Source organism: Lolium rigidum, chromosome 6 (assembly GCF_022539505.1).
Source record: "Lolium rigidum isolate FL_2022 chromosome 6, APGP_CSIRO_Lrig_0.1, whole genome shotgun sequence".
Taxonomy (NCBI): domain Eukaryota; kingdom Viridiplantae; phylum Streptophyta; class Magnoliopsida; order Poales; family Poaceae; genus Lolium; species Lolium rigidum.
Window position 1 is genome coordinate 125,897,748 of NC_061513.1, and position 17,311 is coordinate 125,915,058.

General features: G+C 42.1%; 2 protein-coding genes across 2 annotated transcripts; one reads left to right on the top strand and one right to left on the bottom strand.

The window, feature by feature from the left end:
• The first annotated feature begins 6,113 nt into the window (after positions 1-6,113).
• Positions 6,114-7,681, top strand: LOC124667899 (hydroquinone glucosyltransferase-like). Its single transcript, XM_047205132.1, has one exon. It carries the CDS (start codon positions 6,114-6,116, stop codon positions 7,557-7,559), a length of 1,446 nt encoding a protein of 481 aa, XP_047061088.1. The 3' UTR covers positions 7,560-7,681.
• A 174-nt stretch (positions 7,682-7,855) lies between these two features.
• Positions 7,856-14,706, bottom strand: LOC124663243 (factor of DNA methylation 1-like). The gene is made up of 7 exons (XM_047200968.1): positions 14,675-14,706; positions 11,835-12,556; positions 11,525-11,706; positions 11,072-11,161; positions 10,700-10,987; positions 10,396-10,608; positions 7,856-8,482 (listed from the first exon to the last, which is right to left on the bottom strand). The coding sequence occupies exons 1-7, from the start codon at positions 14,704-14,706 to the stop codon at positions 8,258-8,260; spliced, it is 1,752 nt and encodes a 583-aa protein (XP_047056924.1). The 3' UTR covers positions 7,856-8,257.
• Positions 14,707-17,311: the final 2,605 nt, after the last annotated feature.

Genomic DNA, 17,311 nt, shown 5'->3' on the forward strand with positions numbered 1-17,311 from the left:
CTGGGCGTTGATTTCGTCCAATTCCGAGAATATTTCCTTACTAGGGTTTCGAAACCAAAAATAGCGAGAAAACAGAACTGGCTCTTCGGCATCTCGTCAATAGGTTAGTTCCGGAAAATGCATAATAATGACATATAATGTGTATAAAACATGCGAGTATCATCATAAAAGTAGCATGGAACATAAGAAATTATAGATACGTTTGGGATGTATCAACCTCTGACACCGGGTTGCGCTCTGGAGGAGGCAATACACTGTCTTAACTGATAGCCGGACAATTACTGAGGGTCTTCTGTCATGGCACCGGAGATACGCTCAAAAGGAGGTATGCTGCCGGGGTGCCGGGAAGGGGTAAGCCCGCAGGGAAGGACTCATGTCAGTGGAGATAAGCGAAAGTTTATGTTCGGGTATCCGTCGTGGCATACGTTGTTATGCGGGGATGATGCCCACACGATAGGTATCCCGGATAGTTGTGGGGAAAGTGTGCAAACTCTGCAGAGTCAAATCTATTCGAATAGCCGCGTCCGCGGTCATGGACGGGTTGCAAAGGCCTACCTTAACCTGGGCTTGAGTTTTGTTTTGTTAAATGCTTTACAAAGGAAATGTGTGTTGGATGTACCGGAAGGGTACGGAAAAAGGGCGTGTGTCGACCCTATGGAGATGGCCGTGGAAAAATAAGACCAAGTGGGGAACTTTTTCCTAATGTTTCATGAAGAGGAACTCTTCTTCAATAAAGATATAGAGAGGTCATAGGACTTCCTAGCATCCACATCAAATGAGATGGCGGTATGCTAACTCTTCTGCAATAAAGATATAGAGATGTCATAGGACTTCCATAGCGCCCGCATCAATTGAGATGTCGGAACGCTACCTCTTCTTTAAAGATATAGAGATATCGTAGTCTATCTTTCAAGTATCTTCTTCAATAAAGATATAGAGATGTCATAGGACCACCATAGTGTCCCCATCACTTGAGATGTCGGGATGCTATATCCACAAGAGAAACTATTTCTCTTTCACATGCTATATCCACAAGAGAAACTATTTCTCTTTCACATGCTATATCCACAAGAGAAACTATTTCTCTTCCACATGCTATTTCCACTAGAGAAATTAGCTCTTCCCTCTTGTCATCTTAGACTAGCACTTGTTATCTTGCACTCTTGCAAAGTACCTATCTTGATGGTTTGCGAGTACAATTCCAATGTACTCACGGCTTTGTCCCTGGCTATTTACTTGGCCAGACTTGGAGGAACACGATGGATGAAGAAGGAGTTGACGACGTCTATGCGAGCTAGGAACGTCTTCCCGGTCCGGTTGCTCGTAGGGTTATGGCGGATGACTTGGGTATCTTGCTGCTTGAAGTGATGATGCTACTCCGATGTTTAGTTAGGCCCTTCGAGGCTATTATGTAAGTATTGGTCATGTGACCATGTTGTAATTTTCTTATTCCGCTTTGTAATGGATGGTGTAATTTGATATCAGTTCGGTTATGTGTTCACGGCGCACTGATCAAGGGATCGTGAACTGTATACATAACAGGGAATTTCGGACAGCTAGTCCGGGGTCCCCACATGTGGCCTAAATTACCGCCTTCTCTGGAATTATCCCGGAACAAGGGTCCGGACTGGTCTAGGATGGCTGGATTTGTTTGGCCAAACAGAAAAAACCCACTGAAAACATCATAACTTGATCATTCGGACTCCAATTTTGATGATCTTGCTCTCATTCGAATTTAGATATCTACAAGATCATGCCGACAACCATAATAGTTCAACAAAGGGGTAAAACTAAATGAAGAAAGTTTTGACCTATCTATAAGAGGCAATCTGGTAAAACCTGTACAAAGTTGGGGAAATCTCCACAACTTAATTGGAGGCTCCTAAGAAATTGCCATGAAGGCCTCGCGCTTGAGGAATCTCCACAACTTAATTGGAGGCCCCAAGAATGCCATTAAGATCACCAAGCCGTCTAGGGTCCAAAGACCCAAGAGGAACAAGCTCCAACTATAAGCACCCGAGAGAAATACTCACAAACTTTCATCTCCATGTATCACCACGGGCATTTTCTTTTCGTTTTGAAAACTTTCCTTATCAGAGAGGGGCCCGGGGCTGGAAGAGAAGAACCTTAATACTAAACGCTGGAAGAGAAGAACCTTAATACTAAACCAAGTTTCGAGAACTTCTTGGTGACTTGATTGGTTCCCTTCCCCCAATTTTCAAAGGATGATTCCCGTGAAGGTGATCTCGGTCACCATTCTATGAGATTTTTGGATGCTTTTGATAAGCGTGAAACTCCGAAGGGAGAGCCCAGAGGGCCAGCAGATGAATACTTAATCTATCCCCTCTGCGCACGGAAAGGGAAAGCTACTCTTCCAGAGTATATGCCGAAAATCCGATGTTTGGAGTGACCATGAACACACTGCTTGAGACCCTTCTTTCGTGAGACAGTTGTGATTCCGCTTTCATGTTTTGGATTGAGCTTTGTCACTCTTTCTTTTTCTTGGAGGACCTTCCCATAGAACAAGCTTATCTTTATATTCCATTCTAGAAAGGATCAAGGGCTCTCTCATCTCCTATTTGTTTGAGCCATTCATTATAGTGGTGGTGCCGGGAAGGCAACTTAGCACTACTCAAACCGTTGCACCAAATGCAATGTCAATAACCTCACTCGCAAATTCCACCAAATATACAAAAGCTATTGGAAAAATAAGAGAGAAAGAACAGATCTATATAACACCAAATTTCTCCAAGATCAAGATCTATTGGGTTCCCCTCACAAAAAGAGGGATTTGATTGGTGAAGATGTAGATTTAGATCTCATCTCTCTTTTCCCTCAAATAGGTGCAAAAATCATGGAGCGATTGTGGAGAAAGGAAGCTCAAGAGAGTCAAGAATGAAGATAAAAACTTTCTCAAGAAACTTGGGGACGAACAAGACCCCTTAAATACCGCTCCCATAGATTCTAACCGTTCAAAACACGCAACAATTTTTTTCCGCTATCCGGAATGGCTGGCCTAGCCGAACCACTCTAGCCGGCCGGACTCGTACGGGCTACCCTGACTAGGTCTGGCCCAAATTACTGCCTTATCTGGAGTTAATCCGGACAAATGGGCCGGACCAGTCCAGCCATTTTAGCCAAATAGAAAACACACACTAAAAACGACATAACTTGAGCATCCGAACCTTGATTTTGGTGATCTTGGGCTCGTTTCGAAGCTAGAAAAAAGCTCTACAAGATCATGCAGAGAATCATAATATTTAAAGAAAGATAAAACCAAATGAAGAAAGTCATATATATAAGAGACAAACCGGTAAAACCTTCAATATTGAAAATGCAACAACTTGAGTTAGGAAACTCCGATTTAGGTGAAACCAATTTTGTTGGAAAGAGGATGAAAATATACACCCCACATAAAGTGAAAATATTAAGAACAAGTGGTTTATATTTTTCATGAACTTGTGAACATCTCAATATGATAAACCAGAAAAAACTTTAATATCGAAAACGCAACAAGTATTTCATGCGGAATTCATGTTCGGTGAACTAGAGATTGTCATGAGACTAAACAACAAGCTCTAAAACATAACATGCCCGAGAACCAAATAACAGACAAGAAAGATGATGCAAAGGTTTGGACTCTCTCCGAATGATATGATTGAGTTACTCACTCGAGAGCCCTCTTGATAGTACGCCATATATCCTATAAACCAGTTTCCCAACTAAGTCACAAGACCGGTAAGAAAGAAACCATATTATGAATAAACCTTGACCTTGCATATTCCACTTGAGCTAGATGATGAAGATCTTGACCGCTTCAAGATGAAATGCCTTTCTTGATTGAGCTTGCTTGTTGAAGTCTTGCAGATTGCTCTCCATACTCCACAATGAGAGAGCTTCTTCTTCGACACATCTTCACATATCCGTGATCACCATATATATGGCAAGCTTCAAGCATATGATCTCTCCAAGATGTCTCATATCGAATTAGCATTTTATTTCTTCTTTCCATAGTGTTGATGTCTTGAAGATATACGTGGTAGCCCACTCTATCTTCTTCTTCAAGACATACTTGTTACTTTATCTTCTTCATTTTCTTCTTCGTGTAACCTTGAAGCTACATATGATTCAAGCATTTTCTATGGATAAATCCTACAAATATAACTCAATACAAACATTAGTTCATAAGGATTTATCATGAATTAGCAAAATCACACGTGGAGGCTCCATGCACTTTCAGCGGCCGGTGTTCATGGCCACATCGTGGACCCTATCAGGCGGCCATTCGATCTCATAGTCCGCTTCTTCGTGTCCAGTTTTTTCTCTTCCATGAATATTGATGTGGTCAAAATCCTCACTCTATTTGAGGTTTGTAAGGTTCCTATAAATTCAAAGGGCTTAGCCCAGTGGTTGGGGTCGCAGTGGCGCACCCTAACGACCAGAGTTTGATTCCTGTCAGGGACGAATTTCGGAATTGTCACGCCAAGTCCCGCTTCTAGTATATCAAAAAGTGTCTAGTTCCTCCTAGACAGGGTTTCATTTTTTTTTTCAAAATACACAAGAACAAGTTTTCAGTTCAAACCTAAGTAAAGGAGACTCGGTAGAAAAACTCTGAAATCAATGTAAAACTATGATGGCACCTTTTATTATTATAATTCAAATATCAAGTATGACACAATAAACTATAAAATTTAGAGTGAATTCCAGTTTTTACCCCCTACTTTGTCAATTTTGACACTAATTACCACATTTAACAAATTTTCATCTTAATTACCCTATTTAGGAAAACAATTACCAAATTTTACCCTTTTAAAAATTAGAGCATTTTGACAGGTGGATCTGTGCCATCTGGTCCATGTGACGTGACACATATGCGGATTTTGGCTAGATAGGGTTCAAACTCCTCTAGAATCTTCGTCACACATGAATCATCTATTATCTCAACCATAGATTTCCCATTGGCCCGTTTCTTTTAATAATACACATTATTCCAAGAGTTGAAACCCAATTCTTTCATCTTACCAGAAGGCTGAAAACTGCATACGGGTGACGCCACATGGATCTGATGGCGCGGACTCACATGTCAAAACACTCTAATTTTTTAAAGAGGGTAAAATTTGGCAAAACTTTTTCTAAATGGGGTAATTAGGTTAAAAATTGGTTAAATGGGGTAATCAGTGTCAAAATTGATAAAATAGGGGGTAAAAACCGGAATTCACTCTAAAATTTATGATTACATTTTACGGATAGTGATGTTGTACTAGTATATCTAAACCGACTAAACTAAAACATGACTTGGTAGGACAATACCATTTGCGCCACTTTTGTCTAGGCGATAGGCATCTCGATGATACTGGCTTTAAATTAACACCAAGTTGAATAATAGCAATAGATTAGGACACCTGAGATCGAATCAGTAACTGGACGGTCTACAAATGGCATCTACGGCTTAGCAAAATTTATCTAGCTAGCTTCTTGCTTAAGGTAGAGCATGAAAGGCGATAAGCATCTTACTCAATTCTGAAAAATACTAATCAAGTGGAATGCATATATTCCAAGACCTATACGATATTAACACCATATGTGCAAAGGCAGCCAATTGCAAATTATGTATGCACACCATATTCAGTGTAGCGTTGCGAGGCTGATAATTAAGGCAGTCAAGCTCTTTTTTTTAATGAAACACAGTATAGACGCATACGCTCATAAATACATATATATACTCACTGCACCTCTATGAACTCACACATATCTTACCTCTGTGAGTGTCTTCGAAAGTCTGTATCTAATTTTTTTTTAGTGAATCTTGAGATTGACGAAGTCACCAAACATGTCTTGTTAATTTTACGCCTTTCTAAGACACCAAAATCCCAAACCACTGCCCCCTCCTTACATCCAACCACATTTCATCCAACCACGGTTTGGTCTTACACAGCTGCTAACCTCATGTGATTGCGCGTAGGATTTTTGCATGAGTTAGAATTTTGTAGAAAATATTTTTTTTTCCGTACTTGCTTATATAATGGAGACTTCGCATGCATCGACCTATGTCACCTATGCATGCATGCAGGGGCAGGGCACAGGAATACGGAGACTTCGATTAGACACACATCATGTCAGCGACGCAACCCCCGCATATCGTCCTGCTGGTGAGCCCCGGGGCAGGGGCCGGGCACCTCCGCCCGGTGGCCGAGCTTGCTAGGCGCCTCGCCGCGGACCACGGTTTCACTGCCACGATCGTCACCTACACCAACCACTCCTCGCCGACCCAGTACTCCTCCGTCCTGTCCTCCCTCCCGCCGTCCATCACCACCACCGCGCTACCCGAAGTGCCCACCGACGACCTTCCGAACCACGCGCGTATCGAGACCCGCCTCATCACCGTCGTCCGTCGCACCTTGCCTCACCTCCGCGAGCTACTGCGCTCCCTCAGCGACGCCCCCGCTGGCGTGGCGGCCTTCTTGGCGGACGTGTTCTGCCCGTCGGCCCTCCAGGTCGCCGCGGAGCTCGGCATCCCCCGCTACGTCGTCTTCACCTCCAACCTCATGGCGCTCGCGTCATTTCTCTACCTCCCGGAGCAAGACAGGACCACCACCTGCGAGTACCGGGACCTCCCGGAGCCCGTCCTCCTCCCGGGGTGCGTGCCGCTGCGCGGCGCCGATCTCATCGAGCCCATCCAAGACCGCGGCAACCCTGCATACCCGCTCATGGTGGATCTTGGGCGCCAATACCTCCTCGCCGATGGCTTCATCGTCAACACGTTCGACGGCATGGAGCACGAGGCCATTAGCGCGTTCCGGGAGCTATCCGACAACGGCGTCTACCCTCCGGTTTACCCAGTGGGTCCCATTACCCGGCAGTGCTCCGAGGAGGATGCCCAGCACGGCTGCTTACGCTGGCTGGACGGCCATACAGCCGGCTCTGTATTGTACGTGTGCTTCGGCAGCGGCGGGGCGCTGTCCGTGGAGCAAACCTCGGAGCTGGCAGCCGGGCTGGAGGCCAGCGGGCAAAGGTTCCTGTGGGTAGTGTGTTTCCCCAGCGACAAGGACTGCAGCGCGGGCTATCTCGACTCGCCTGCCGACAACCACGGCGATGACCCCCTGAGCTACCTGCCGGAAGGATTCGTGGAGATGACGAGCGGCAGGGGGATCGCCGTGCCGCTGTGGGCGCCGCAGGTGGAGATCCTGAACCACCCCGCCGTGGGAGGGTTCCTGTCGCACTGCGGGTGGAACTCCACGCTCGAGAGCGCGGCGGCCGGCGTGCCGATGGCGGCGTGGCCGCTGTTCGCGGAGCAGAGGATGAACGCTGTGATGCTGGAAGAGAGGGCCGGGATGGCGCTGCGGCCGAAGGCAAGGGAGGGCGACGGCGTGGTTCCACAGGAGGAGGTGGCGGCGGCCGTGAAGGAGCTGATGACAGGGGAGAAGGGAGAGACGGCAAGGTTGAAGGCGAGAGAGATGCGGGACGCCGTGGCCGTGGCGTTGGGGCCGGATGGGCCAGCTCGCAGGGCGCTGGAGGCGGTGGCCAGCAAGTGGAAGAGCACAGATGGCACGGGCGAATGAACTGAGCAAGTATGAGTGCGTGTCAAGAGTGACAAGAATTCGTGGCAAATCTGGCTCGTCCGAGGTTTGTGCTGCCGCACAACCTGCCGGTCTCCTAAAAGTATCATGTGTCAGAGAAATAATGTCCTTTTGCATTTTCTATCAAAACTCAAAATAGAGGGAACAAAATTGTCATGCTTGTGTACGTGCAGTGTTTGATAATTTTCACATACAAGATCTTAAGCTCTCTTGAAGTAATCGCTTTTGAACGTTCAGGTGCCACTCTCATATACCCTTAACACAACTCACTTCGAAAATCAAAATCAAAACAGAGGCATAAGCCGTTCAACTTATGGTAGTATTACCAACAGACCTACTTGCTTGTATGGTAGCAATTCTCAAAAAGGCTTTGTCCCATTAGGTAATGCTGCTACATCAACTGTGCCGTACCAAAATCTTCGTCTGCTAGAACAACATTACCAGGTGCTGCTTCAGACATCATTTGCACCCTGGAAATGGCATCTGCTGCAACATCTCGCGTTGCAATAGTCTCGAGTGCGCATCACTCACGTCAAAACTACACCACAGACAAAATAACCCAGCAAAACTCGTGGAGTACAAAACATTCTAGCTGTCTCATCATCGAGAGCCGCCCCGGTCGTAACATGGTAATGCTAAACCACAACACCTTGCCTAGTTCAGTGCTTCAGGGATCTAGTTCATCGCTTCTTATGCGCCCGCCACTGTCTCAGGACGTACTGGAAGACTTCTTTCAGTGTAGCTTTGCGTCCCTCCTTGTAATTCCACAGCTCTGGTACAGCACAGCGGCCACTCGGGTTGTACTCGTTAAGTTCAAGAAGCGCCTTCGTTACCAAAGCATACACTTCTTCACCATACTCTTCCTTCAGAGCATGAAGCTTCTCATCATCCTCAGAGAGAAGTTCCTACACCAAAGCAAACACGATGAGATAACAATACGTCTCCCACCCTAAAAAATGAAAGATGAACAAATAATTAATGACTTAAAAACGTGCACTCCACGGATATGCCTAAGACAATGAGCATTATCAAGTATCTTTTCCTCTAGCTTAACAAAGTGTTCATAGACGAACTGCAGAGTCTACAAATGTTGTCTGAACCACAGCTTAGCACAATATTTTGAACAGGAAATGTTTATGCATCTTATGATCAACTCAAGACATGCCTATTTCATTATATGGTAATACAGCATTGCAGAAACTATAGCAAATTTACAACAGGACCTTCCCATGCCTTTCGTAGAAGCGAATTGCAGAAAGTTCAGGAAAAACATATTACGGACAAGACCCAATATATATATCCAAGTTACCCAGCACAGAACTAAAAATGAGCACTTATAAGAGCAGAGATGATGAGAAGCTTCAGAACCAATTCTTACAGCACTTAAACGAGTCAAGAGCAGAGAACACAATATACTTGCCTAATTTAGTTAATGAAATGTCATAAACTTTTAAAATAGGAGTAGTCAGCGCACAAACAATGTGAGAGCCAAGTGAAGCTTAAGAAACATCAGGAGATTCAATGTGCATGCTGTAAGAATTCTATTGGAAAAAAGTTTGATTGCTCCACATATAGGTCCACAAGCAAATGGTAGATACACTGAAAAACGACGATTAACTATAATTGGTATAGACATGACTATCAGCTTCAGAGGAAGTCTTCATTACAAAGAAAATCAATATTATTCGATTATATTGTATAGATCTCAATCAGAAGCTGCTAACAGTAACATAAGGTCTTCACATCTAAATAGAATTGCTTCCCAATACTAAAGTAGCAAGGGGTCTATGAATCAGATGAACACTCTACAAGTACAACAAGGTAACAGATGTTTTTGTATGACATTGCATCAGTAAATCTACCTTAGGTAGTGGTATTATCAGTATACATATAGTATATGTTTAAATTTTAAGATTCAGCAATCAAGCATCCATTGAATAATTACATATTTTACAAAAAAAAAAAGTATTATGCAACCTATTTGAGCTGCTTATGGATTAATTTTAAAATATGCATGTGCTAGCTTAGATATGCAGCATGAAAGGACAAACAGGGTTCTTTAACAGAACACGGAAATGTAGCCCTTTGCTTGCTGTCAGAGGGATAGTTGTAATGCAGTAGGACTCTACTATGTATTTCCTTTGTGTTAAAATACTATCTTATCTCCTTGTTTGTACCTGTATATATATTAGCGTTGAGCCCATGGAATAGATCAATTAATATTCCACGTTTATGGGGGACCAGGGAAAGAACACACTTTTGTACTAGATGAAGAAAAAGGGCAAGGATCCAGGTTAGTAATGTTACCAAACATTTTTTAGACAGACACAAATATAACAGGTTTTCGGTAGCATAACAATATCCAGAGCAGGTCACTTACCATGAGTCTGATTTTTGTACTATGGTAATATACTTTTTCAATTGTCATCTACCAATAGCGGTCCGAAAAAAACGTATACCCTATGATACAGGGAATCATTGACTTACACCACGATCTCTTTTTCTTCTTGTTATGCTTCACTTTGATTTTGATTATTTGATGGAATCGTCCTCTGGGCAGAAACGTTGATAAACTTTGATCAATATATACTAGGTATTTTCCATGTTTATGATTGATGCATGAATTTCCTTTTTCCTTTTTACATTAGTTTCAGAATCTAAAAGGGAGTAATTAAACTTGGTGCCTCTAATTGTCACCATGAGTTATTCATAAATAGAGATGTACATTGAAATGTTTCCAAAAAGGAAGTACAAATGACTCAATCTTACAAGTTATTATGGGGAAAAAAGTTTGTAGAAAAGGAAAAGAAATGCATACCATTTTTTTTCCATCAACCATAACAACCCTAAAAGGGTGCCATTCTAGGTTTTCAATCTCAGCCTGCCACTTTGAACAAAGTATGGCAGCAGTAACTTCTGCATCTTCTATTGAAAATTTACTCTTGAGAGCGACTACAAATGATTTCAGATTAAGCTCGCCCATCCTTTTAATGCCAATATTTGCTCGGCCAGTTGTAATATTCTGCAAACCCTGTAGAGTATGCAACAGACCAATAATGATCCTGGATGTTATGCAAACAGTAGTGGACAAGTGCAAGTGCTCAATCAACAAGACAACTTACATATATCAGCTTCTTCCGAGCATCTTGCAGCTCCTCGTTGCTCTTCTGTTCCTTGATAAGCAGAGTACGGTGGAGCGATTCCATTCCATCCATTTCATCATACTTGTCTTGTAACTCCTCACTGAGCTCATCTATTTTCTTCTTTGATTCAGATTCTTCCTCACCTGGCATATGCTTCATTACTTCCAATTTACCCTGAAGCTGTTTTATTTCTAACTCGAGCTTCTGCTTGGCATCCAGTTGCTGCTCCAACTTGATAATCTTATCTAGAGCGGCTTGTTTCTCCAACTGCATTTCACCATTTATTCACAGTAAGACACTTATATAAATCATGTTAAAAAAATCAAGTGAAACACTATACTAGGCCTAAACCTTGTGTTTTTCCACAAGCTTGAGCACATTTTCATCAGCCCTCTGTTGCTCCAGTGTTGCCATCTTCAGGTGATTTGTTTTAACACCGTTCTGCATCCACATAACACAGCCCATAAGTTATACGCATATCCCAAAAAAGAGAAATTTACCTAACAGCGTCCAACATTTTGTCCCCAGCACCATGAACTCACTAAGTAAGAACATGTGCCCTGCATTTTACCCAAATTACCATGGTACTAAACCCTCTGCACTGTATTATTCGAAAAGACAATGTACAGTGGAAATCAAAATACAATGATAGACACCACAGATAAACAGCTATGTAAAGATCGAAGACGCACAGGAACGAGCAACCATCCTGCCTAAATGGGAAAGAAAAAAAGAGGGAATAGAAAACAGAGTTCCATAATTCTGTATGAGATAAAGTCATAACAGAAACAAGACATTGCAGACCTTTTCCTTCTCGTGCTCAAGTTTCCTTCTATCAGAGACACTACGGGCAGCTAACTCGTCGAGCTGCTTGGATCTTGAGTCAAGGTCCTGCATCTTGGATTCCAGTTCTGAACGTCGCTTTTGATTCTCATCAATTATCCTCTGTGAATGGGCACGAGCAATTTGCTGCATCCTGTGTATTTCTGGTAAAAGAGTCAGTTCAAAAGAACATTAAATAAATGAGATCCAAACATGTTAAAAAGGATAGAAATGCATATGCTGATAGTTATACCATTGCAGAACATATAAATGGCAAGAGATCAACACAAACCTTCAGTGTATTCACGGAGGATCTGATCCTTTTGCTCCATCATCATGTCAAGTGTGGTGGTCGTCTCATTGTACTTGCATTTAAGTTCTTCCACGTGCCTTCTCTTTAGCTCAATCTCGCCAGCTAGATTAGCTACCAGTTTGTCGGTTTTGCGTGTTTCTTCATCCTCAACATCAGAGATAGTTTTCAAGTCACCATTTTTTTGAAGATATTCTCCGATTGGCCCTGGAGACTTCTGATCATCAGCTCTTGCAATCCAACCAAACATCTCTGATCCTCGATGCTTGCGCATCTTCCAATCCAGCTTGCCATATCCTTCTGACTCAAAGTGATTTTCAAAGGCAAGCGCGCTATTGAAGCCAATCCAGTCTTTTCCAAATTCAACAATAGCATTCCCTGTGTGGCCTCTATAATTCCACAAAGGAATAACCTTCTGAGGGCAAAAGCACGAGAGCCTCTCCTTCAACCGGTTCCCACTCTCTCCAACATGGCGCCCATTTTTCCATTCAGTAGGTACATTGACCAGAACACCCATCCAGGGCCAGACGAACTGGTCATCTCTATTCTGAACATGCTGAGGATCCATAGACGTTAGCTTGGACTGGCGGGTCACGTTGTCTCTCCCCTGCCGATAAGCTGCGGAACCTACTCCAGTTGTATGCTGCTGAAATAGGCTATCCGCACTCTGATTTCTTTCCCCAGAAGCTCTTTCCTTGTGAAACCTACTGACATGGAAAAACAAAAAACACTAAGGGCCTGTTCGGGAATCATAAAAAAAACCTACACCTGTAAATCACATATTCTGTATTGTGCTATATAATTAGTAAACCAAATAATCTTAAACAACCGTTTTTGTGCACAAGGGAAATTTTGCAGGGAAATCTGGTACAGTGGATCAATTTCATTCACTAGATCGGCTCTGAAAACTGAACTAGCGCAACCAACCAATTTCATCCACTGGGCCGACTGGTCATTTTCATTCGGTAAATCGTCTGAACACTGAACTTAACCATGAAGTAGCTGAGGTAATTTGATTTTCACTATAGTGGGCTGAAGTAGAGCGAAACATAATCAAGAAAGCACAAGACCAAAACATTGATAATCTTTCCAATAAAGTTTGAAGAGCCTTCTGAGTCATACAGATGAAAGCACCAGCTGACAGATAACAACCGGCACATGAAAGCACCAACGTGATAGGTTGCAACTTGTTCTGAACAGTGGTCATATCAAAGATACAATATCATCAAAGTCAATTGCATATAAGCTTTCCAATATTGTCAAAACAATCCATCGTATATGCCTCAGACACGCATTTAAACTTCATGAAAGTTCAAAATCTGTGATCGAAAATAACACCTCATAATTCGTATCCTATCCAATGAGATGATCATTCATATATGTGCAGGTTAGCTGGCGAGATGAAAGTACTGGTACCGTAGTGCAGGAACGTACGGATAGCTCACAGGACTAACTAGCCTGTACAAAAACTGGAGCTAGTAGTTAACAAAGTGCACAGAACCATATCAGAAGGAGCCAAATAAACACACCATTGATCAAACTTAATGATTATTTATTCATCATATGCATGCCCAAAGCAGCATAACTTAACTGTCGAACCCATTTTTTAAGAGTGTCGAGTTATGTGGTCATTTTTTAAGGCTAGTTAGTAGCATTGAAGCAACACACAATAATATGCATCATAAATGCAGCTTGCAGTTTTTCATTTCTATAAGATGACAGACAGCATATACAATTAACAGATTCCAGATATATCGAAGCTATATAGCAACTAAGCAACATGAAACAGCATATTTCCATTTCTTAAAATATAAATAATAGTGTTCATTTCCGAAGTATCCACACAGACAAGCATGCAGATGTGAACTCAGATGCCAAAGCTCTTATCAGAAGTAGCCAAATAAACACGCCATTGATGAAACTTAATGATTAATTATTCAGCATATGCATGCCCAAAGCAGCATAACTTAACTGCCGAACCCATTCTTTAAGAGTGTAGATTTGATTCCGATATGTCTTCGAGTTATGTGGTCAGTTTTATCTAGAAAAACAATATAGCATTGAAGCAACACCACAATAATATGCATCATAAATGCATCTTGCAGTTTTCCGTTGCTACAAGATGACAGGGAGCATATACAATTAACAGATTCCAGATATATCGAAGCTATACAGCAACTGAGCAACACGAAACAGCATATTTCCATTTGTCAGAAAATAAAGAGTAGTGTTCATTTCCGAAGTATCCACATAGACAAGCATGCAGATGTGAACTCAGATGCCAAATCTCTTAAAAAATGTTGAATTCATAGATATTCTAGTCCAGCTCTGTCCACGTGCAACAGAAGCCAAAGCCTGTCTACGTCTAAGTCAACTAGAAAAATAAGTTTTGCATCCATGTAATTAACCATGTGGACAAGGAAAATTGCCAACCCACAGGAGCTGCCGCTGCTATTAGTTCACAGAACCTCGCAGATCTGAAGTTTGCTTCGCTAAGATACTGCGACCACGGATATGTACTGTGGCCGAAGTACATACTGGACGCTAATAATCAGTGAATCCAGACTCTGCGCGCGCCTTGTGCCTAGCCAAGTCCTAACCATCTTGAGATAGCAAACTCGTAGTACGTTTCGTCCCAGTCGTCTTCACGCTGCCACGAGGCACATGGTTCAAGCGCACAAGCAATAATCGCAGAGCGGAGCACGAGTACGGGCATACAAAATCATCGTCAGAGCAGCACCTATCGCTACCATCGTGGCCTCGTGGGTACGGAAAATTCGGGGGTGAAATCAGTGAGGGGGAGAAGATTTGGGATCACGTACCCATCAGGGGCCTCGCTGTCGCTGGTGTACATGGCGGCCCGCCGCGGCCGCCCACCCGCGCGCCTGCCTGCCGACCGCGCGCGCCGTCACCAGCCAACCTAGGGTTCCAAGCAGTCCACACGGATCAGTCCAATGCCGCTGAAACAGAAGGTGGGGAAGGGGTCGAAGCACGACGAGGAAGAAGGGAGCGGATCGTAGGGTTTGGGCTCACCTCGCCGCGGCGCCGACGTTGGCGGAGGAGCGTGCGTGGCCGCTGTGGGTTCGGAGATGTGACTGAGTGAGCGGAGAAGGACGTGATCAGCCAATCAGGGCATCTGGGGGTTGGGGCCAGGCCAACTTGTGGAGCGATCGAGTGACAACGCAGCACGAACGAGAGGGTCCAGCCAGACCACTTATCCGGACCCAAACCAGGGAGGTCTTTTTTTTTTCTGAGAGAGAGGTCTTTTATTTGTTCTGTTTGAAAGACCCGAGGTCTAGGGTGGTGTTTTGAACATGGAAGCATAGCTCACTCTATTTTGAAATGCAACTTATATATATTTTAAAATTTAAAAAGAACTAAAATAAAAAAAATCGCACATACAGCTTCACGTGCTACGCACTCACAAAGTCGTTTCATGTCACGTAAATGTGTAAAAAAGGCAAAATTCAGCGCTAAAAAGTATTTTTTTTTCAAGATAAATTTTCTCTTTTTTACATAGATCACAAGAAATAATGGTTCGTCGTGAAACTTGACGAACGACACATATATTGTGAAGATGTACATGTAGACTTTTTTTTCAAAAAAAATTGACACTTCGAAATATGATTTTTTTGGTGAAGGGAGCATGTGCACCTGGGAGCCGAATTAAATTTTCGAACGCCCATAGTTCCAATTGCTTTCTTTAAAATCTATTTATTTACTAGCGAACGGTCTTAAAATAATTTAATATATGCTCACAAATCTAGAAACAATGTGGTACGGTGTAACTTGTAGCGGTCAATTATACTCCACATTGTACCATTTGAAATAATTTATATTTTGCTTTAGATTTAGTTCCCTTGTTGATGTACATCAATACTCTTGGAAGAGAAATAAAAACTCCACACCTAATTTCTCTTTCTTGTGTGCATGGTTATCTAGAAGTACAAAATATCACGTGCACCATGCAAAAAAAAAAGAGTATACAATTAAATCAGTCATGTTAAAATTTTCTAAATTACATGGTAAAAGCAATAAATAAACTATATTTTAAATCCATGTTAAACAATGCTCACATGTACTTTATTCAAATCTAAGAGGGGCACCTCTTAGACATAGTTTGTTCACTTAAGTGTGGTGCTTTGTTAGATGAACCGATCCTATGATACTCATGATTCCATCACTTGTGAGATAATCCTTCGTGCCTCAAAATAAAATAAAAATTAGAAAACTTTGAAAACCACGAAAATATTTGTTTTCTCTTCTACTTTTGTTTCCACCAGGTTCATAAGGAAGGATACCACCGGATCACAACAAGTAATATTCATTAAAGCAAAGGTCAATGTCCATAGAAGGTGAGGTTATATGTTCCTCAATGATATCGCCCTCGCTTCAATCAAGCTAGGGAGGTAACCGCTTCTTACACTCTCTTTTGATAACTGCAATCTCTCTCTTTTTTTGCATGCGTAGAGTCTCTATCTCATAGCGTTGTCATGCGACCATTTATCCCACTGTTTTGACATGATTATTTAGATAAGTTTTGTTCATACTTATGTGAGGGATACACTAGCTCATGTTGGACCCCATAAGAGACAAGTTAGAACTTTGATGCCCCTTGTTCAAATTCTATCTAATTTGTGATATCGTTTGCGATCCTCTTATAAGCATTGCCATGATCTCTTTATTTAAGAAATAAATAAATAAAGTAGAACATGAGAAAGAGTCTTCCAATGATGACTAGGGTGTTGTAGTAATTATCTTAAGATTTTATCCTTAGAAGTAAACTCAGCCCCATAGAAATTAATAATCGAATTAAAGGTATTGTTCAAAGTTAGTTATTTGATTGAACCTTGTTTTACGGTAACTGGGATTCATGCCAAAAACAACTAAATAAAATGAGATATTTCTTTATGTGTATATTACCCCCACTGGCATATTATAGACAACTCCACTGACCTTTAAACGATCTGCCACGAGAGAAATCTCAGATTTTGTCTATGAGTTGATTAAATGTCTGCAAACAACAATCTTATGGCGAGTAAAATACCTCCACGAGCATCTTTGCACAACAAATTCAAATGCTCCTCAAAAGAGTATTCTTAGTTCTTCTAAGCTAGGTTTACAACTTTTTGGGATGATCTCATTACTAATAAGTGTGAATTCTTGAAAGACAATAAAATGAATAAGGTATTAGAAAGCCATGAGTTAATAAGTGGGAATTGAAAATTAGTTACTCTATTGATATGCTTCTTTTGACATGTCCTCTCACTCTTAATTGTTTTAAGTCCTAAATGTTAAAAAGAGGAGAGATAAAATGCAATGGGAGGATCAAAAGTTTCCTTGCAAGATAGATTTGGACTTTTACATGGGCCATAGAATTATTGATAAATCTCTATACATATACCTGAGCTTGTGATGCCTTGTATAAATATGAGCAATCTTATTTTGTGTTGGCAGGA